The sequence below is a fragment of the Protopterus annectens genome, chromosome 5.part0, assembly GCF_019279795.1.
Source record: "Protopterus annectens isolate FY-2018-M chromosome 5.part0, PAN1.0, whole genome shotgun sequence".
Taxonomy (NCBI): domain Eukaryota; kingdom Metazoa; phylum Chordata; order Ceratodontiformes; family Protopteridae; genus Protopterus; species Protopterus annectens.
The window spans coordinates 1447571454-1447593311 of record NC_056735.1 but is presented as its reverse complement, the minus strand read 5'-3'; the positions used below and the strand labels follow the sequence as shown (position 1 = coordinate 1447593311).

The 21858-nt window shown below is 38.3% G+C and overlaps 1 protein-coding gene across 1 annotated transcript in view; it reads left to right on the top strand.

Moving 5' to 3' along the window:
* Window positions 1-1351: 1351 nt before the first annotated feature.
* Window positions 1352-21858, top strand: part of METTL21C (methyltransferase 21C, AARS1 lysine) — a 67023-nt gene continuing 46516 nt past the window's right edge. The window contains exons 1-2 of the mRNA XM_044071248.1: window positions 1352-1455; window positions 7790-7917. Coding sequence (XP_043927183.1) covers window positions 7800-7917 — 118 coding nt within the window. The 5' untranslated portion in view covers window positions 1352-1455; window positions 7790-7799. The remainder of the gene's footprint in view (window positions 1456-7789; window positions 7918-21858) is intronic.

Genomic DNA, 21858 nt, shown 5'->3' with positions numbered 1-21858 from the left:
CTTCCCAGACTCCTAACGTCTCTTTGGTCCAGTCCTGGAGACTGAATGGGTAGCCAGACAATGTAGTTATAACTCACTTTGGGATCTAAAGACGACTAAGCTAGCTATATCAATTTGGGCAGGGGGGAGGCAGGAAGACAGCCACCTGCACTGGGTGTGTAAGAGGCATTGACTGCTACTTAAAAATGGCAGTTGCCATTTGATTTTCCAGACCCTGCCAAACAGTCTTTGACAGAACAGGTTACAATCATGTGCCTTATATTCACTTTGACCACTACTGTGACCCCTCCCCCACCCTAAGTAATGCATGGAGTTCAGAAACCTGTGTTGTGAAGTAAGTTCTAGATGGGAAAGCAGCAAGAACAAAAAGGACATTGATACAGAACTGGCATGTATTAGTGGGCTGGAATGGTCAAGTATACGCCATCTAACAGACAGGTCAGGAACAGGAAGTGAAAAAAATCCTGATCTTTCACAAATGAATCCATAAAAACGAAAGAAAGAATTTTCTAGCCAAATATATGCTCAAGAGCAAGATATCATCCTACAAAGCCGGCAGTAAGAAAAGTTACTGAAACAAACTATACTGAGGAATTTATTCATAGAAAGGGTAGTGTATATTCAAATTAGTTACTCAGCAAAGGTCTTAGGGTCTAAAAATATAATGGAATTCATGAAAATAGACAAAAAGTATAAAGGGGTAGTTAAAAGAGTAAGAGAGTCCTAAATGAGCATTGTCTACAGAGACAGAAGCAGACATAACAGGGAAATGTAAAGATGGGGTAGTTCTTAGCAAAAAATACTTTTTTGTTTCTGTAATCTGTAATATAGACATGAAAGTGGTATAGACGCAATAATGGTTGTTTTGAAAAAATGTTCTACATGCCAGTTCTGTATCAATGTACTTTTAGACAAAGATGTATATTTAACATGCAAATGTCTATACGCAGGCCATTTAATGCATTTTGTTGAGGAAGACAGTTTGTAAATGACTCAGCTCCTGGTATACCTATCGTAAAGACACACTGCTCTATGATGTTCTTCCTTTGGTTTGGAGAGTTTACATACAGACATGAGCAGCCTTACTAATGTCTGCAGTCTAAAGTTAACAACGCTACAGAGGAGGTGTTGAAATGTGGTCTAGGGATGTTCCCATTTTCATAACTGACATGCCGTACTGGAGTATGTTTCATATCAGATATTCTTTTGTTACATGCAGTCTGTGTGCTATTATAGTACATGACATCAACTCTAATATGTATATGTGTAAAGCCTCCTCGTGAGCAGTAGTAAAGACTAAATAACAATAATGTGTAATGCTTCTCTAAATAGAAAGCAATTACATTGGCTGGCCTTTAGCAGGGAGGAGGTGTATTTCCTCAGGTGCATTAATTTATAAACTGCGTACTGCAAAGAGAATGTTAGTGCGGAACAACTGCTGAATTCCAAGACAAGGTAAAACATTTACAGATTAAACTTCTGTGTTTCTGCAGATTGATGTTATAAGTAACACCTATAAGTATGGTGTGCATCCAGGAATTTGCTTTTAATGCCTTTTAGCATGACTGCAGTTTTGCAGTGCTTGGGTTATTAGAAGTGTAGCTTTAAAGGATTGTTTTATAGCTGTTAAATGAAATCATAGATCTTAAATTATATTGCACTGTGTTATTTAAGGATTTTTGCAAAGCACAGAACATGCAAGCAGCTGTGAAACCATCAGAAGATTAGCCTGGAATTTAATAGCCTATAGTTTGCATTCAGGAAGACTGTACTATAGTCACCTTAAAGCCAAGGTATTTTGCCTGAGATTACAGTACTTTGCGATGTTGAGACAAATTTGTATGAAAATATTCATGAAGGCAAAATTCCCTGAAGTGGTATCACTTTGCATAACAGTTGTGATCTTGGTATTAAATAACATGCATTATGATAGTTATTTTTAATTCCCAGGGTACCTTAGCATATGTATTTTATGTATGCATGTATTTCTTTGTTTATTACTTATGTTTGTTGATCAGGTATGTCAAGTTGGCAAGTTTCGTTTTCAGGCAGTCCCAGATAAAAAAGCTTCAAAACATAGTGCAAGCATATAATAGGAGCAGGTAAGACATATATAAAATAAATTACACATAAGAACAATGATGTAAAGAGAAATGTCTGATGTATTTCACACATGTATAGTAATTATATTAGTAGAGTTAGCCTTCAAGGCGGTTAACTTGCAGTAGATATAAATGTATGTACAACATAGACTAAAGCCATCATGTGACATGACTAACAGTTCAGCATCAAATAACTTCAAAAGTCATATTAATTTCGCAGGACATCAGCAATGAAGACAAAACTATTTAGGGACTCCTCTTGCAGATAAAAACCCCAGATTACATAAGGATGTGCATTTCTATTTATATATCATAGTTATTTGGTTGCATGACAGTAGCAGTTCTACTGCAGCTATATAAATATTTTAGAAAAAAATAGAATTCATATTATTCTATTATTTATTATGCAGTAGTCCAAGAAAGAAGTATAGAAATGTTGTAGACCTTGAGCTCTAGACACATTTGTGTTGGCCACTGAGGAACGTAATTAAAAAGGGCAAAAATATGCATCCAAAATAATCATTTACATCTTACCATAAGACTGCTCTTAGATATGCAAAAACTGCAATAAAAGGGAGTACAAAAAATCTGCATTGATTTATAATAATAGTATTTAATAAAGGGGCAGTCATAGCTGATACAGTGATAGCGGTATAACACATTGCTTAAATCTCTATTAGCACATGAATTGCATTCCCTTTGTTACAGAAAAAATTGAGGTATTTGCTATACTGGGTAATCAATACATAAAAACTAATGCAAAAGCAACAAACATTTGTTTTATTTAACAGGCATTGATCTGTTAAGCTAACTGTGACACAATAACCATTTTCAGGTATGACCCAGGACACAATCTGCATGGCCATAAAGTAACAGAAACACCAAGTAAACATAACCATGCTTCATTGATGAACTGCTTAATAAATATAGTTCTATGATATATGACACAGATTATGAAAGGCTAACATGGGGGTGGACAATGCAATCAGAGGCTGTGGAAATTGAAACCAAACTTTTTGAGAGCATGTAGTAAATGTAAGTTAAAGATCATTGCTGAAACCTCTAGCCATACCATTATGTCGACAAGTCAAGTTCACTGCCACTACCATGGATTTACCTAACACAATTTTCAGTCCCAAGTACCCTTGGGTGCATCTCATCTAACAACAAGCTCTAACCCTTTTGAAGGGTAGCAGGCCATTTTCATCTTAAGTAGGATATACCACTGTAGCACTTGAAAGTACATTTGTGAATTCCTAAATAATAAAATTCCTTCAGACAAATACATCAGTCCAGAAGTAGCACAATTAATTCACTAAAAGTTAAACTCTGATTGAACCAACCACACTTAATTTTAACTAAGGCACTGTACATTGTATTCCTGAATCACAAGATACTATTACCCACATTCCATATGAGATGGTGACTATAAGAAAATGCATGTCAACCTCACAATGTATCATCATCTGTGTTCAAGTCATACATGCTTTTAATCCATGGCAAACCATCCTTGTATAATACAATTTTTATTATGATGCAGGTTAACAATGAGCTAGATGTTTGCTCAGAAAAGGGAGGGGGGCTTGGGTGGGAGGAACCGATGAAGATTTCTACTCTGCTATCATCAGTGCAGTCAAGACAACTCTGGTATTTCTTGCATTAGAAGTAAAGTCAGAGCTCCCTCAGCAGAATTAGTGATGCCACAAAGCCCCACCTCCTGGATGAATTGTACTCCAAGTGGTTAACTTTGATCTGCATATTCATAATAATGTTTCATTGTTATTAATTCAGCATATAGCAGGGCTGCAGAAAATGCTATTAATACCTATGTAGTCATCCTTTCACATTCATTGCTGCCCATCTGAGAAGTGTTAGCTTCAAATCATGCTGTATGGCTTATGTTAGTGTGGGAAATAAATAATGGCACTTTATTTTTTAAGAAAATCTCGTAAGGGTTGGGATGCATCACATGCAGGTACACTGCTGCCTCTGACCATCATAACGTTATCTAGCCAGGCAATACAACATGATCTAGGCATAATGGTAGCTTACAGTTAGAGGACATAGTACTGACAAGCAAAAGCAAACATGAAAACAAAACAAAGATTCTGTGGATGGGAAACAGAACACGTACCCCAGGACTGCACCTTGTTCTACTAATGGACAAATGTACCTCCTAAATGCTTCAACCTATGCATGGGTCCCCTCAAATTATCTATGGTATGATCCCAGTTATTCTCTTTAGGGCTAATATATAATTATTAGCCACTTAATTTGAGCACAAAAATGGAAATTGGATAGGCTTAAAATGACCCTCAAGGGAAGCTAGACTAGTACTTAACTCTGAGACTATGAACCTTTTAGAATCATGTTAGTGTTAAAAATATAATGAAGTTGAGAGGTTTGAGATAAAATTTTGATAAAATATTTTTATTTCTTTAAGATAATTATATGTAAATAATTGGGTTGCATGAAAAGTATGCGACATTTAAACATTATGTATACTTTTGAATTTTAAGTGCTTAGTTTTCTGAAGTCCCATTGAAAGCACCAAAAAATATATATTTTAATGTACATCTGGTACAAGTGCACTTTCATATTTGGTATGTTAATAGTTAAACAAAAGAAGAAATAATTCTCCACTGCAGATCTCTATGAAACAATTCTAATGTGGCAATGTACTGATATTTCATCTAGACCATATAAAATTAATTTATGAAATTATAGGCAGCAGTCTATGCATATGATAAATCTGAAGTGGCAAAAACAGAAGCATGCAACATGTCCTTTTTAGAAAACATTAAAAGCTTCTTTAAAGATGTTATTAACAGATAATTCAGTCCACAGTAAAATAGGTAGATCACCTGCTAATGAGAAACTATGCTTACTAGGAATACAGCACCTGCAGTGCAGTTTGTCTTATCTGGAAACATGCTACATGGGGCAACAAGGTTACAAAACAGTTAAATGCTAAAACACGCTATCTAATGCAGATCATTTCCAATATCCACAGCTGAAAAGTGTGTTTTAGCTCTGTTTTCTGTACCTTCTGTGCATTTACCTTCACAATTTTTTTTTTGGTTTATTGAATACAGTACAAAATACTGCTGATGCCTGATAAGCATAATTTATTTTTAGTGAACAATAGTATTTTAAAATGGTATAAATTAGACACAGCATTTTACTAGTAAAAATGATCTGGTAGAAAAGAAATGATAGTTAACCTGACAACATTGCATGTAAGTGAAATAAGCTTGCAATGCATTAAAATTTAAAGTAGCTCTTAGAAACATTTTATGTACTCTTTTAAAATTTAATTTTAATAAGATTTTAAAACTAAAAAAAAAATCCATTAATCTGTGCTCATTGTGTAACTACAAGAACAGGGTAACTGAAGGAAATGAACTGACAGCCAGTGTTCCCAGATTAGATCTGTGTATCCTTGCGGCAATTGGCTTGTTAGTTTATAGTGAGCAACTATTTTGTCAGCTTTGAACATTAAGCCTTGGGCACAACTTATGCCTTCCTTGAAAGAAAAAAAAATTAATAAGACAAATTATTTTCTTACTCATGATATTTGTTTGGGCCACCATTGGATTAAAAGGTTGGAAAATGCTCTAAAATGCATTCAAGAGCCTCTGTAACCCTATGGGTTCTGGAAGCCTCAGGTTAATTGAGTTATTTCCTAAATGGCTATTACTGTGCTGTCTTGGTCAGGAAAGGTGTGTTGAAAGGATGCAAGGAAAATTAAAGTTGAACAGCAACACTAAACTTCTTTCCTTAATCATGCCATCATTGCACAAAAAGGTTATACAAAAAAAAAAAGAAAGCAAAAAAACTTTAAAATGCACTTCAGAGCATATAGAAAGTTGTGGCTTCTTGAAAAAAGCTAAAGATTAAAGAAAAATGTGAGAAAAGAAAGAAAAAAATTATATGTGTGATGTGGGGAACACTGGAGGATATGCTTGAGTGTGTGTGTGTTTGTGGGGGGGGGTAGGGAGGGCCTATGATGCCATTTCACACAAGTCCAGCCCTGTAAATAGAGTTGTTATAATGTACCATTGTTGCAACTAAATGTGAGCAACTGTAAATGCTCCTTTGTGAGACAGATCAACATAGTGGGGTACACATGCCTGTTATAATGTAAGCGAATTGTAGCTACAGATCAGTCTGTGAGTACTACTCCTAAAACTTTGCTATGGGTCAGTCTTTGCATACTAATCCTAAACTTTGCTATGGGTCAGTCTGTGTGTACTGCTCCTAAAACTTTGCTATGGTCAGTCTGTGTGTACTACTCCTAAAACTTTGCGATGGGTCAGTCTGTGTGTACTACTCCTAAAACTTTGTTATTTGTCAGTCTGTGTGTACTACTCCTAAAACTTTGCTATGGATCAATCCGTGCATACTACTCCTAAAACATTGCTATGGGTCAGTCTGTGTATACTACTCCTAAAACTATGGGTCAGTCTGTTTACACTACTCCTAAAACTTTGCTACAGGTCAATCTGTGTGTATTACTTCTAAAACTTTGCAGCATGAAGTAAAAGATTGAAAATAGCAAAGCCACAGAAACGGAAAAAAATCGGTGTTCTGCAGCGTCGCTATTTTCAGCGTTTGCTGTTTTGGGGTCGATATTAGAACATTCGTTGTTTTAAAACTTCAGTGTTCTAATATAAACCTTTACACATTCATTAACATTTTAATAGCCATGGCATATTACTTTGGTGCATATTTCTTTGTCATCCTAATCAACAGAACTTGTTGTTAGCAGGTAGTTAACAGACTTTAATCATGCCGTGGGACCTTGTTGGTTGTAATTGTAAGTAACTGTTAAGCGCCAACTTGCCCTTATGAAAAGATACTTTCCACTCCACATTTTGGAAAGTATGTACCGGTAATTTGCCGTGTTCTAGGTAAACACCTTTTTCGGCGTCCAAATACTAGTTTTTGGGCGGTCCATACTTTTTGTCTGAGAGGTCAGCTCTGTTCTTTCTAAGAATTCCTAAAACGGGCAATTTTAGGACACAAATTGGTGGATTACACTTATATAAACAATGACAATAGTTAGAATTATATCTTTTACTTCAGAAAAGTCACATTCTCCTATTTTGTCAGTGTCAACATCTCATGTTAATAGTACTAATACTTTAGAAAACATGTCCTGGTTGACTCCGATTATTTCTGGATTTGTCCCTGATTCTGGAGGTAAGCGGTTGACAGCTGTGGGGGGGCTTCGTGACTGCTCTAAAATACACTATGGAGACTTCCTCCGCTAGTTCTTAAGTCATCGTCCAGGTATGTGCTTGACACAGGAGATGAAAAGAGCATATGTGGTTCCAGCGTTGAACTTTCCAGCTGCAGCTGATTTGCAAGTTGCGCAACTTGGCGCAAAGTACGTGTATAATAACATTTCCTACGCACAAGATGATGGCATAACCTGGCACTTCAACCCTTTCAGCTGCAGAGTAACCTAACAAATAATTCTATTGGACAGGTCTGGATCAAGGTGCAGTACTTTTACAGCTGAAAGGAATGCCACGCATACATATTTTTGGCACAAGTTGCGCAGTTGTCTGAGGATTATGTGAACAACAAGCAATAGCTTGCATGCCTAGGTAGAGTGACGTACGGTTGGAGAAAGCTTAAGTTTCCTGTATTAATACTGTATTTTGTTTTTTTCCTCATAGAACTTGTGCCATGGAGGATATCAGGCTTACACCTACCCCACAGCAGGGATGTTGTAATAAGGAGGAGAACGACAACTACACCCCTGGGGAAGTCCATGAGTCTAATGACTGCTCCAGCGCCGCGGAGGGTATGTGCCCTTCTGCTAAAACTGTGAAATAGCAATGACTTGCATTTTTATGTGCCCAGAGATTAGAAAATTACAATGGCTTGTATTCGTTTTTTTATGCATATAGTACCCGCCAGCATGTTTAGCCTGTGTTACAGTACAGTTGGCAGGATTCAAGTGATTCAGGAATCGCATTTGGTAACTTCAGCCCTACAGCTGGGGGGGGGATGTAGTACATCAAAATTGAGCATTCTCTGTCTCTCTCTCTCGTTCCTCTCTCTGTCGTTCAATTCATCATTTCCCTTAAGATGGGCATTTCTCAGCTTCTCGGGCTTTTTCACTTTAACCTTTCAGGAAGAGAACGTAGCCCACCAATATCTAGAGCATGTTTTCTTACTCTTTAACTGCCTCCCCACCTCGTCCCTAGCTAAAGACTTATACTTTTATATACTTTTTATACTTTAATAGTTTTCTTTTGTGGTTATCTTCAGAGACGTTTCAAATAATTTTTAGAACGTTGTTCACACACTATGTAATTTAACAGTGATACCCACACTGCTCTAAAAATGTTGCTGTTGCAGTAAAAAAAAAATTCATATAAAATGATCCTCGAATTAAACAGAATAATAATTAAGCAATACGATTTAATGGCATAGTTATGTCTCACAGAAGTAATTAAAACTACCTGGAAGTAGGGTTACCACCTCTCCCTCTTTGCTCAGGCAGGTCATTATAGGATTATTCCTTCTTGGAAGTCAGTAGAGACTTAAGTGACAGGATTAAACCTGCAAGTAAAACAAAAAAAAAAGGGATTACGGGATGATGGGGGTGCCTGAGTGGTACTGCACAGTGGCCACAAAGAAGCAGTCTTCAGGGAGACCTTCCAGAGGATACAGCGTTACCCCATTCAAAGACAGCTGTCTGGATTAAGAGAGGAAATGGCTTACCAAAAGCAGAACAGCTGAAAAATGTTTGATCATCTACTGATGACACCAATCTGTGCATCAGGACTAGAAAAAAATATTCTGAAGAACAAGAGACTTGGTAAGAGGGAAGGAATAGTCTAAAACATGTCAGTATAAATTAAATATAGAATACTGGCTCTGGGAAGCTAAAGGCGAGGAAAGGAAACAATAGGTGAAGAAGAATGTATTGCAATAAAAGAGAAATGGGGTCTGAGGAGTACTCATATCGGATGACCTAAATGTAAGCAGGCAGTACAAGAAAGTAATACTAAAGAATACTGGGTAAACAGGGAAAGGCATCACTGTTAGTAAATTAGAAATTATTGTGCTCCTTTAAAGACATGAGATGAGGTTTCACAGAGAGTACTTTAGTGCATTTCTGAAGACCTCATCAATGTAAAGAGTAAGGCAGAAAGGAGGCAGTGTAAAAAATGTGCTGTGTATCAGAATCTGTATAAAGAAAAACAAAAGAGCTTGGTGTGTATAGTCTTGAAGAATGGAGACAAAGGAAGCATAACAGAAACTGAATACCTTAAGGAAATTCATAAGATTCCAAGTAGGTACCAGCCTTCAAAAAGTGATAGATGTAAAAAAGACATAACAATTAGGGGATACAGGCTAGGCAGTTCATGAAAGATATAAAGAAGTATTATTTCATGGAAATGTTTGTAGATTACTTAAACAGCCTTTCCGAACAGGTAGCATGATTAAAAATTACCGGAACAGCCTTTCTGAAGAAGTGCTATGGTTAACAATACTGACTGAATTCAAGAAGGCATGGGGTAGGGCCATTCGTAGGATGGATGCATGTTTCTGTGTTAGCTGAAATCTGTTTAACATAGTTAATAAGCTGATGCAGTTAAGAAGCATTTGGCAATGCTGTATGTACAATGACAATACTGAGATGATCTGAAATAGTGAATATAATACAAAATTGAACTCATTATACTGAATATCTTTGAAGGTAGGAGACTACATTTACCAAGTTAAAGGTGCAGCTCTCAGTTTTTAAATCTGTTTTATATATTTTTTCTACAACCACAGAAAAGTAAAACATATATGTCTTTAGCTAGATATTTGCAATGGTGACGTTAAGAGGTCCATTGGTGTGACAAAACCGATAATGTTGCTTTGATATGATAACATATAGTAATTGTATATAAGGTTCACATTGAAATGTTGAACAGTTACAAAGTTATGAGATTGCTTTTTTGGATTTAATGTAGACTTTGACAGCTGTCACTAAATATAAGACAGATTTTAGAATTTCTCATTGCCCTCATCATTATGACCTTCAAACAGTATCACTGTACAATCCAGACACATGAAGCTGATTGTCCATCTGTGCAAAATTGTTTATTAAAAGCAAAATTGTGCAGTGGTATCTCCAAATGTAGCATTGTGAAAAGGAGATGGTAGTCAGAGGGCTATAGTACTGTGAGCCTCTCCATTGCCCACCAATAAATTAATCTTGAAATATAAAAATCTTAAGTATTACAAGCTGATGGCCATCAAAGGTATGGTCTATTCAATCGGGTATGGTCTATTTAATCACAACATTGGTCTCAAACAAATTAATGTATAAAAAACACACACATATGAATCAACAAACAACTTCCTAAGTGCAGCCTATTCCTAAATATGCACCGTGGGCATCTGTATAGACCTACACCATCCACATCAAACAATAGGCTTCACACTGAAAATCTCCACTGAGCAGATCCCATTCTCCACTCTGTATATAGTGAGGATTTCCTAAGAATGCCTACTGGATGGTTTTATGTGTGATGAGTTTAATTCCCCACCTGTGAAAGAATGAACTTCTATTTCTGTTAGAACTTCTGTTATATACCTGGGAGGTCAGGAACATGAAGTCCAGATGGACTCTATTCAGGACCTCTGTAGCTGAGGTGACAGCAAGAGGCTGTAACCAAAAAGTAGCTGGTGCTTGTTGTGGTGATAACCCTAGGATCTATGCAGTCAAGTTAAAGAAAGAGGCTTCCCATGCAGTACTAGCAGAGGACTCTCCAGATGGCTAACATGTACTACTAAGCCAGGATAGCAGTAACTATGGCAGTCACTGAAATAAATGCCCAGTTGTAGAAGCCTGGATCGGTGGAATACAGGGACAAAACCCTGAATATAACCCAGATGACCCATGCTTTAGTACACGTTTGGTCTTTGGAAGAGCCAGCTCACATCAGGTCACCCATCATGTGAGTGGGGGAGGGGATTGGTGGTCTCTCAATCAGGCCAACTTGCTCACATGCAAGTGGATGCTTGTACAATACTGATGGCTACAGGACTGGGAGACCTGAGCTTAGTGATCCCAAGCTGGTGACAGTAGCCCTCAAAAATGCTGGCAAAAGCACTACTGCCATGGCTGCCTGTACAATGGCCCTCTTGGCCTGTTCTCAGCTTTATTGGGAAGCACCCAGGGCATTGGGAACACATGGTCAGAATTTATTTGAGGAGCTCAATGGTTAGCATCCATGGCATGAAACACCACCTATTAAAAAACAAAAACGGCTATAGAAGTTTTCAGATGACCTCATAGAGGTTCTAGCAAACCATGTGATGACTGAGGGGGTCATTGCCCACATTGTTTTTCATCAAGAGTAAAGAAACACTGACCTTGATCCAGCATCTTATATGAAGCTGAAGGAACATGTTGACGCACTTTTGTAACTGATGGTAATACTCTATTATGCGCAAACGGTGCTACAAATAACTGGAACTGGCTGGACTGCATTTCTGTAGATGAGATGACTGTAGCAGTTAAACAGTTTTGCTGTGACAGACCTGTAGAGTTAGGATATCGAGAGAAATGCTGAATGCACCTGGTGTCATGGTTACCATGCCTTTCCAGTATTGCAGGGGAGGTGAGGAGAATTAGTCTGGGTTGCCAGACTGTTGTACTGATTCCTATTTTCAAAAATGGGAGACAGAAAGGTACATTCCAATTATATAGGAATCATAACCTCGATATTTTTGGAATACCTGTTCCTGTTTCTTTCTTCTTCGGTAGTCAAGTTTCTAATGCAAAAATAATATGTAGAAGTTAGTCACCTCTGTCTATATGCAGAAAAAGTATATGACCACATAACCCAAAATGTTTTTTTTTTTTTTTTTTTGTAGGACAGTAACTGAATAATGCCCAGAGGTCACTGCTGCATGACTCTTGGTCTCCATATTTGCAGAGCAAAAGTTGTAATTATGTTATTAGTGTTCATAGGATCATATATTCATAGGTTGGTACAAAGCTATCAGCCCTAGGGCCTATACAAGCCTAGCCATAACAATTCCCTGGCTATTACTTCCCACAATATTTACTTCCCTGGACCCCTGTCTAGCAGGGAGACTGACGTGATCCCTGGGGTGAATTAGGCGGAGAACATTCAGAGTGTGCTTAGGGCTTCACCAAAGCTGTGCCCTATTTCCCCTCCTGCTAATTATTTTCATAGACAGGATACAAATGTGCATGCAAAGTTTGAAGATTATTCACTTCAGAGACATGATGTCTGTTGCCATTTTTTACTTAAGTGACTGTGATCTCTATCACACACAACAGTGGTTGCAGATGAATGAAAGTGTTTGCAATGAAAATTAGCACCTAAATCATAGGTCATGCTTTTCTCCCAGAAAAGATTAGATTGTTCTCTGCAAATGTGGAGGAGCAGCTACCCCAAAAGATGTTTAAGTATCTTGGAATCTTGTCCACCAGTAAAAGTAGAATTGATTAGGTGGCTGGCCATCAGATTGGTATAGCAAACAGTACAAGAGTTGAGTCAAAGGATGAAGTCCCCAGTTTACTGGGCAAACTCTTTCCCTATCATTCCCTGTTATTGTGAGGTTTAAGTATGGATACAAGAGTAGAAATGAAATTCCTTTACAAGACAGCACAGCTGTCCATGAAAAGTGAGGAGTTCTGCAATATGGGAGGATCTTGCAGTAGACCTGCTGATCTTCTGCATTAAGAGGAGTCAATCAAGGTGATGTTGGGCGCATGCCATTAGGAAATGTACCATGCTCAGATCACTGAAAAAAAAGCAGTTTTTGAATTAAAAGGCTTAGCACAATGCAGAAACTTTTCAAAGTAAAGCTTCTGAATCATGTTAAATCCTTCTGACTCCCAGGGGATGGTCTAGAATTATCTCATTCATTATCAAAATTATTAGCCTTTATTTAATGCATTTAACATTTACTTCTTGAAGCTTTTCTCCCTGGGCCTCTACTGCAAAGAGATCTAGTATGACCCATTTAGATTTTCCCAGTAAACAAATGTAAGTAAGTAATTAAATAAACAACTAAATAACTGAATGAATGCTTCCTATTCAATATTTCAAACCTAAAACCTCAACACACTCCTTTACATGACCTTTGCATTATGAAGTATTTATTGGGTATATATTTGAAATGTCAGGACCTTCTAGAGCAAGTCCAGAAACTCAGAGACTAAATGTCCAAAATATCAGACTTATATATACAAACTCCAAGATGCCATTTCTTGGAATATTCCATTTTCTCCAATATTTTGGCAATCTTGAAGCTGGCGTATATAAGTTGGGGGGGTGCAGAGTTCCCACCTTGCAAAAATAAGTTTTAAGGAGAAGAGTGATCTTTGAGATTCACTTTTCTCCTGTCTTTTTGGTCTTTTATTTTATTTTTTTTTTTGGCTATTCAGCATTTTGAGTGCCGACATTTCATTAGGGAGCCCTTTTATTGTGCAAGTATCTCTGGAAGGTTTATTTCATACTCACTATATGAAATCACTTTCTAGGCACAAGGTTGCAAAAATGACTATGTTGAAAACTTAAAAGAAAATTAAATGCCAGATTTATTAACACCATTTTTTTGATTAGGCCATCGCTGTTCCTCAGTATAGGCAGCTTTGTATTTCTCTCTCAAGATGTTCAAATTAACAGCTTTTTCAAATAAGTTGGTCACCTAAAGCTACACATTTAACGATTATCTTTGATTGTTATTTGCTGCATAAAATATTTTGTTGAAATTTGGAACTAAAATGCACAAACTTCTCTGGGGTAAAACACCATGGTTGTATGGATGAATGCAATTTATTGACTCTGGCAATCTTAGTATAAGCTTTCAAACCTTAATGCATCAAGACTCCTTCTAAGTTTTACATGGATACAGAATCTGTTCGCTTTTAGATCTATTTCATTTTTTTCCTTTTTGTATCTAGCAAAACAAAATTCAACTTTGCACTTGGTTTGAAAATGACCTTTTAAGAAGGATTTGTATAATTGTATTATTTTTTTCCTTGACAAAGAGTTATAAAAATGTATTCCATTGGACTTTCAATATGGCCTGACCCAATAATACTCCACTCTGAGTGTTTCACTGCAGAAGACCAAAAGAGTGAAAAGAAAATCAAGCAAATGACCCTAACACAGGCATACTTGAGCCTAGAAGCCACCCAGGTGCATGTCAAAGAGGAATAGAAGAGAGAAGAAAGGACTTGAGGAGAGAAGAGTAAAGTAATGGAGACACGATCTCACAGGGTGGAAGGTGAAGTCAGATGAATAAACTCATAAAACAATTTGTGTGTCAATTTAGTGAGCCTTTTGTGTTTTTTTAAAGTAATGAGAGGAAAAGTGGAGGGGATATGGTTGGTAAAAATGTCACATTTGCAGTAATCTGGTCAGAAATAAAGGACCTGAAACAAACAGTAAAGGACAGCCTATTGAGTCAGGAGAAGAAACTAGAGAGTATCTATCAAGGAGTCAATGAACAACTATTATCCAAGGCTTGATTGAGGAGTACACTGAACTTCAGGTGAGAATGGAACAGTTGAGGTCAAGGCAGACTGTATGGAGCAGAAGCTGATAAATCTGGAAGGTCGAGAGACGTGGAAGAATGTGAAAATCAGTAGTATTCAAGAAGAATGGGAAGGAATGGAAGTGAGAAAATGGATAGCCAGCTGGACTAAGATGGACATAGGACAGCTTGGTGCCCAAACAAAGAGGGGAGGTGATAACAGTGGCCAATAACTGTAAGATTTCTTTGTTATGATCTCAAGAAGAGAATCTTGCACAAGACATGGGAGCCAGGTATAAAAAACTGCCAACTGATGACAAAAGAGTGTATGTAGACTACGACTTTGCTTATGAGATATGAAGGAAGTGAACGCTTTCTCTGCTACAATAAGAGTGTGCAAAGAGAAGGGAGTTTGGTGGAGACACATATATCCAGCAGTTGTTATTGGACTACTAAGACAGTAACTTCCCCAACAAAACTCTCAACATTCTTCAATAGCCAGGTGACTTATACAGTTATTGTAGGAAAGGATACATTGCAACAATGAGGGGAAGGTGCAGAAAGGGCTGAATCAAGCACAGCAGTAACTGGTTCCACAGGAAAGGAGATGTTTCCACTTTTCAGAAAGCAACAACAGCTAAGGGAAAAGACTGCACTTACAAGAAAGGAAAGAAGTCGCAACAGAGAGGAGAACTATATGTAACTATCCCCTGAGTGGAAGCAGTTAAACCTAGATGCTGTAGACGTAGGGGGATCTGGAATATCACATTTGGACATTTCAAGAAAGAATTCAAAGATTTTTAGAAGGGGAAAAGTATTAATCACGGTAAGTACTGTCTTCCACCATTACCTTGTGAGATGAAGCTTGTTAAAGGTAGGCATGGAATGTCAAGTGTTGGGGGGGTGGAGAATAAGCTGGAAACAATTTCTGTTGTATTATTACCCCAGGCTCATAGAAGGCTGACCTAGAAGAAGTCAAACTGTCAGCACTATGATGCCATGTGTCTCTCCTTATGGGTGTGGGGACTTAAGTAAGCCATTCAACTTTGGACATTGGGGGGCACAGACTGTAACAAAAGGAAATGTATGTGCAAATTACTGTGATCCGTACACATAGCTAACCTGCAATGTGAACTGTAATGGAATTAAGGCAAGGTCGAAGGAGTGGGGGAGGCACAAGCGGAAAGCAATTCATGTGCTGGGAAACCAGTAGCATGACAGTACATGAGACAGGGTCACAAATTTAAAGTTAGGATAGTAAAATATGAATAAAAAAATGCATTCAGCTATAGTCATAATAGTCGAAAGCCAACAATGTTACTGTCATGCATTTCACTTTGGAAATGCAGCCACATAAAGTTAGTAGTTAGTAATTTGCACTACTGAATACTACACACGTAGTTATTCTTTAATGGCATCCTGGGCGTGTAACATACCCATGGCAGCAGGTGTCCATTTCTGTAACCTGATGTAATTTCCCCATATAGAACTTGTCTAGAAAACATTCAAAATGCATCAAATATAAATGTATCACTTCTATTTCTTCTCTGACTTCTGCTTTCATTATACACATCAGGCCATTATTGTTGTACTTTATTTACAGTGCAGGTGGTATTTTGGCAGTGGCAAATGTTTAAGCTTACCTTGGGACAGTCGTCTGTGCTCTAATACCTTGCGTATTGGCATACTTACCTTAAGAATTTTTCCTAGTATTCTTACCTTCCCCCAGTGAAGTCATGTATTATACTGATCTAAAATGAGTGTTGAACAAATCTTTTCTTTGCTTTATTTATTTATTTTTGTAACAGCTCTGAATTGTTGCAGAAATGACTAATGGAGGCTGGTCAAAATCTGTCATAAGCAAGAATTTCTAGCTAGATGGGTTTGCACGGGTACAAGGAAGGGGCAGTTCTCACTACATAAACATTACAATTACATTAAAATTACAATAAAGCCATAGTAAAGGAAATATCCAACAAAAGTGCAGTTTTTCCTTTCACTAAAAAATGGGCATGCTCAGGATTCAGCAAAAATCAGAATTCATTCAAGAGATTGTTTCTTCTTTTCCTGAGGAAGAACAGAAGCATATTTCCTAACAGACTTGACTGAAGACTATGATGGAGGAAAAACATCTGTAACAGTCCGATGTCTGTCACTCAAGAAAAGTTCGAAGGATTTATATAAACTATAAACTATAAGAGCAAAAAATACAAGGAAGGATTACTAGACATTATTTTTTGGAATGGGAACTGACGAAGAAGGAACTGCCACTTGTTGGATTTGCTATGGTGATACTGACTGCACCCATAGAGAGACAAGGCTGATGCTGGTTGAACCAGTGAATAACAGAGTGACATTGATTTTCCAAATGTGACAAACCTGTTTGGAAAATAAGAAATTTAGCTTGTGATACTGGTAACAAATGTCAGTATCAGTCAGCATATGTGTGGCAAATCTAAAGAATTCTTTAGTGATGCAAGTACCATCTACAAATGTGATATGGGTCTGACTGCTTCTGTAGGATATGCAGTCTCCAATTTTTTGGGTGTGTGCTACTTGTTAGAAGAGCTCTTCTGATGGAGAAAAACTGCAATGAGATACCCAGGCTGATTACTTATTAGTCTGATCATTGTCATACACAGGGTTCCCCTTTACAAACATTTAGGGTGCTTATCCTTCTTCAGCAATAAAAATGTCAAAAGATTTGTCCCCTACTTGTTGGACTCTCTAAATCCTTTGAAGGAACCTGCAAATGAACAATGGTTTCTTACAATCTTGAAGGTCTGGAGTGTCACTACTTCACCTGAGGGAACAGCTGACAACTCTTGACAACACAGCCATCTTGTTGGCCCTCTCTTTCTTCTCTATTTTAGCTAGTATCTCTTATAGGTTCATAGGTTCATAGGTAGGTACTAGGCTATTGACCCAAGGGTCTACGTAAGCCTAGTCAGCAAGGTTCCATAGCTTATGCCACCCAAGAAAGTTATTTTCCTGTGCCACTGTCGAGCAGAGACACAAGGGTGTATTTCCTATTTCCCATCCACTCATCAAGATGTTTCTTGAAGAGTGCTAATGAAGAACTTTGCTTGACATAGATGAGTAGCTTGTTCCAGAGTATAGGAAGTCTCTGGGACAGGAATCTATCCCTCCAGCATGTCCTGTTTATTGTGGTGACAAGGTTTAGGTCTCTAGAGTGTGTAGCTCGGAGGGATTGGGATTTCTTTAGGTGTAGCATTGTCCAACAGCTCTGGGTTTGACATAGCTTTATATGTTAGACAGAGATCACTTCAGAGTAGGTGATATGTTACGAAGTAAAGCTGAAGTTTTTTGAGGCGGTCAGTGTAGGGCATTTGCTTGAGGCCAGTAATCCTCTTTGTGAGGTACTTCTGTGGCCTTTACAGCTGCTGCAGATGTCTTGTGAGGTACATTCCAAAAGGGGCATTGTACTCTATAATGGGTCTAATGAGTGATGAGTAGAGGGGAACAATGACCTCTTTTTCCTGGATGAGAATCCTTTTATGATGAGGTGTGCCACATAGAAGGACTTCCTGACTACTGTGGCGATGTGACTATCAAAGGAGAGATTACTGTCCACCTGGGACCCAAGGTCTCTTATCACGCATTCGATGTTAAGTAGATTGCTGCCTATGTGGTAGTTCATGGGTACAGAGTTTTTACCAAAGGGGATGACACTGCACATTTTGGCATTGAGCTTGAGGCCATGGCTCTGACACCAGGCATCTGTCTCAGTGAGGCCCTTCTGTAGGATGTCAACATTATTTGGGGACTTGACTATGGCTCCTAGTTTGCAGTCATCTGCGAACTTCATTAGCCAGAGGCCTTCTGTGTTAGCCTGTACTTCAGAGAAGTAGATACCAAACAAGAGAGGTCCCAGGATGGAACCCTGTGGTACTCCACTTGTCACTGCTTTGAGGTCAGATTTGGAGTCTGCAACTTTTACAATGTGGGTTCTGTCAGTGAGCCAGTTGGCAACCCATCTTGTGATGTAGGGATTTATACCTAGTTTAGTGAGTTTAGCTATAATTCCAAAATGGGGGATGGTGTCAAAAGCCTTGGCGAGGTCAAGATAGGCTGTGTGAACCACCTTACTCTCATCCACGGCTTTGGTGACTGCCTCAAAGAAGTTGATCAGGTTCAGGAGGCATTATCTGCCTTTCACAAACCTGAACTGGGTGGGATCCAGAGTTTGGAGGTTACCAATGTTTTTGTTTATGAGTTCCATGATGATACGTTCCATGGCCTTGCAGATGAGGCTCATCAGGCTAATAGGTCAATAGTTCCCAGGATCAGTGGTGGCTCCCCCTTTGTGGAGTGGGATAACTGCTGCTGTGCGCCATTCAGTGGGCACAAAGCCTGAAGCGAGGCTATTACTGAACATGGTGCTTAAGTGGGGAGCCAGTTCATTCTGATGTTTGTGTAAAACGCAGCCTGGGATGTTGTCCAGTCCCATGGATGCTGTGTTTTTGGCTTTAGAGAGTGCAGCTTTTAGCCATATAGTTGTGATTACAGGGACTCTGCATTCTTCCTGTATAGATATGGGCCCTTTAGGTGGTGAGAGGGGGGTAAAGTTAGCACTGAACCTATCTGCCAGGATGTTGGCAATATCAGTTGGTTCTGTAATTTTCGTGCCTTTGTGAGTAACTCAGAGCAGATCTGGGTGTTGTCATCTAGATTCTTGACATAGCTATAGAATGTTTTGTGGTTGTCCTTGGATTTAGTGGCGATTTTGTTTTCGTAGCTAGCTTTGGAGGATCTTATAAGGGATCTCAGCTTCTTACTGAGGCTGACCAGGGAACTCCTCCACTCATGGGATTTTACTCTCTTTTGCAACAGTTTCTTCCTTCTGTTGTACAGTGTGTTTATGGCACGGGACCACCAGATTGGCTTCCTTTTTTTGGAGGATAGCATCTTGGTTCTGTTTGGGATAGCACGATCCATGCACTCGTGTAAATGCTTCTAGAGTGCTTTGTGTAGGATTCAGCAGTTGTAACTGTATTGTCCATCTGCATGAGTGTCATGAAGTTCACGACTTGTAAAATAAATATTTAATTAATTATGATATAAGAATCTCAGAATGTCATACCATGGTTAAAATTGGGATTATTCTTACAAGGATTAACACCACAGTGTTCCCCAGAAAATGTAAACATGTCAGGCGAAAATACTTTATTGACAACGTGTCAGATACAAGCACCTTTATTTATGGAATGTAGTGGGGAACTCATTCTTAGGCAGAGCACATACACTAGCATTGGAATCCAAAGCCATCAGTAACCTCAGAATAGAGAGACCTAACAGACAAATAACAGACAGGAGACTGGAACAGTTATAAAAATAGTAACATCTAAAACAAGAAATAGAGTAAGACAGCAAAAGCAAAAGAGATATTCTCAGAAGGCAAAGGAACATTGCAGTGAAACCTTGTTGAGTAACTAACAGTTTTGAACAGTGAGAGGAATTAAAGATAACGTGAGACAGATATATGATTTATATGGGGATAATTTACCCCAGTCCAAAGAAAAATAATTATCTCTGCAGTTATATTTACTTTTGGAAGCATTACCTCTCAGTAACAATAATGTAGTGAGTAGCCATGCTGCCTCACAGCCTCACAGCTTTACAGCACTTGGTTATCTTGTTTGGTTCCCCAATGGGGTGCTTTCTGTGCAGTCAGTGTATGTTTGCTGTGTCTGCACAGTATTTTAATGGGGTCTTTAGTTTCTTCTGGTATCTTAAAGACATGGGTGTACGAGCACTACTTGAACTGTGGATACTCAAAATTGTCTACAGATGTGTGTGTGTGTGTGTGTGTGTGTGTGTGTGTGTGTGTGTGTGTGTGTGTGTGTGTGTGTGTGTGTGTGTGTGTGTGTGTACATCCTGCATTGGACTAAGACCCTATCCGGGACTGGTTCATGTCTTAAGACCATTGTTTTCTGAGATAAACTCTGACTCCTCAAGACCCTTATTCAGATAAAGTGTGTGCAGAAAATGAATCACTGCATGAACTCTCAGTACCCTGTCAGCTAGAGAAATATGGATGACCACACATGCTTAGCTATATAGCCAACCTTTTGAGATGTTGCCAGGTAAGCTATGTTGCTCTCAAGAGTGACACTCAAGAAAACGTCTTGGTAACCTGGACTACATGAAGTTGGGTTAACAGGTGATGCTCAGTGATGCAGCAGATGTTAGCACCAGCAATATATGTCTCTCCCATACACTTTATATGTTAAAAAAACATTTAACTAAAAGATGCAGAAATGCCGATCTTTACAAACAGAACCCATTTCCATTTCATATTGTCACTTCAGTAGGAATCCTTTAATACGCTGATGTCCTGGTATTGTGTTCCATTGCATTGTGTTCCAGCACATGTGAACAGTGTTACATGTTCCTTCTCAGCTTCTGTGACAATAGGAGGTACTGCCAGCCTTGCCAAGGAGAAGAAGGGCAGTGGATATATGACTTGTGCCAGCACAGCTAACTGGAATTTTGTAAATAATTATATGTCATTAGTATATCAAACTGATATGTACAGATACTTGTTCTGAAAATGTATTTGTGAGCTTTGCTTGTGTTAATTGTGTTAAAATGCATCAACAGTGCACTCTGCTGAAATGAAGAGAAATGTACATAGTAACTGAATTAAATGTATATGTTTTAATAGAGGACACTAGCACAGCAATGGTTAACCAGCTGGCTTATTTAAAAAATAAGGAAAATGTAAATGAGCTGTTAAATCATTGAATGGTACCCTACAGTGCTGAGTAGACCCAGAGCAGCCATTATCTGTTAGCTTTTAGAACGGGGGAAGCGTTGTAAATATTTCTGGCTCCAGGCATTCCCATAAAAGCTCTAAATGTGCATTGTAGCAGTCTGCTAAAGTCCTGTCTCAAACTTCAAATGGAGATATTGTGGAAACCTAGAGTCAGGTGACCAGATGATGTCATTCTGCAAGTCATCTTGGATATTATATTTTACAGGGAGTAATCTCAAAATAGAGAGTATTCTGTTTGGGATATGACTAGAAAGACTGCTCAAGTATTTCATTCTGCCTTGCTCAAGCAAGTAAGTTATTAGGGAACAGTATAATTCTCTTAGATTCTGTCAGGAATATAGTTAAGCTTAGTTTAGATATTATTTTTCTTTATTTGTCTCAATATTTCCTGTGAACCTAACTATGTGGCTTACTATGAAT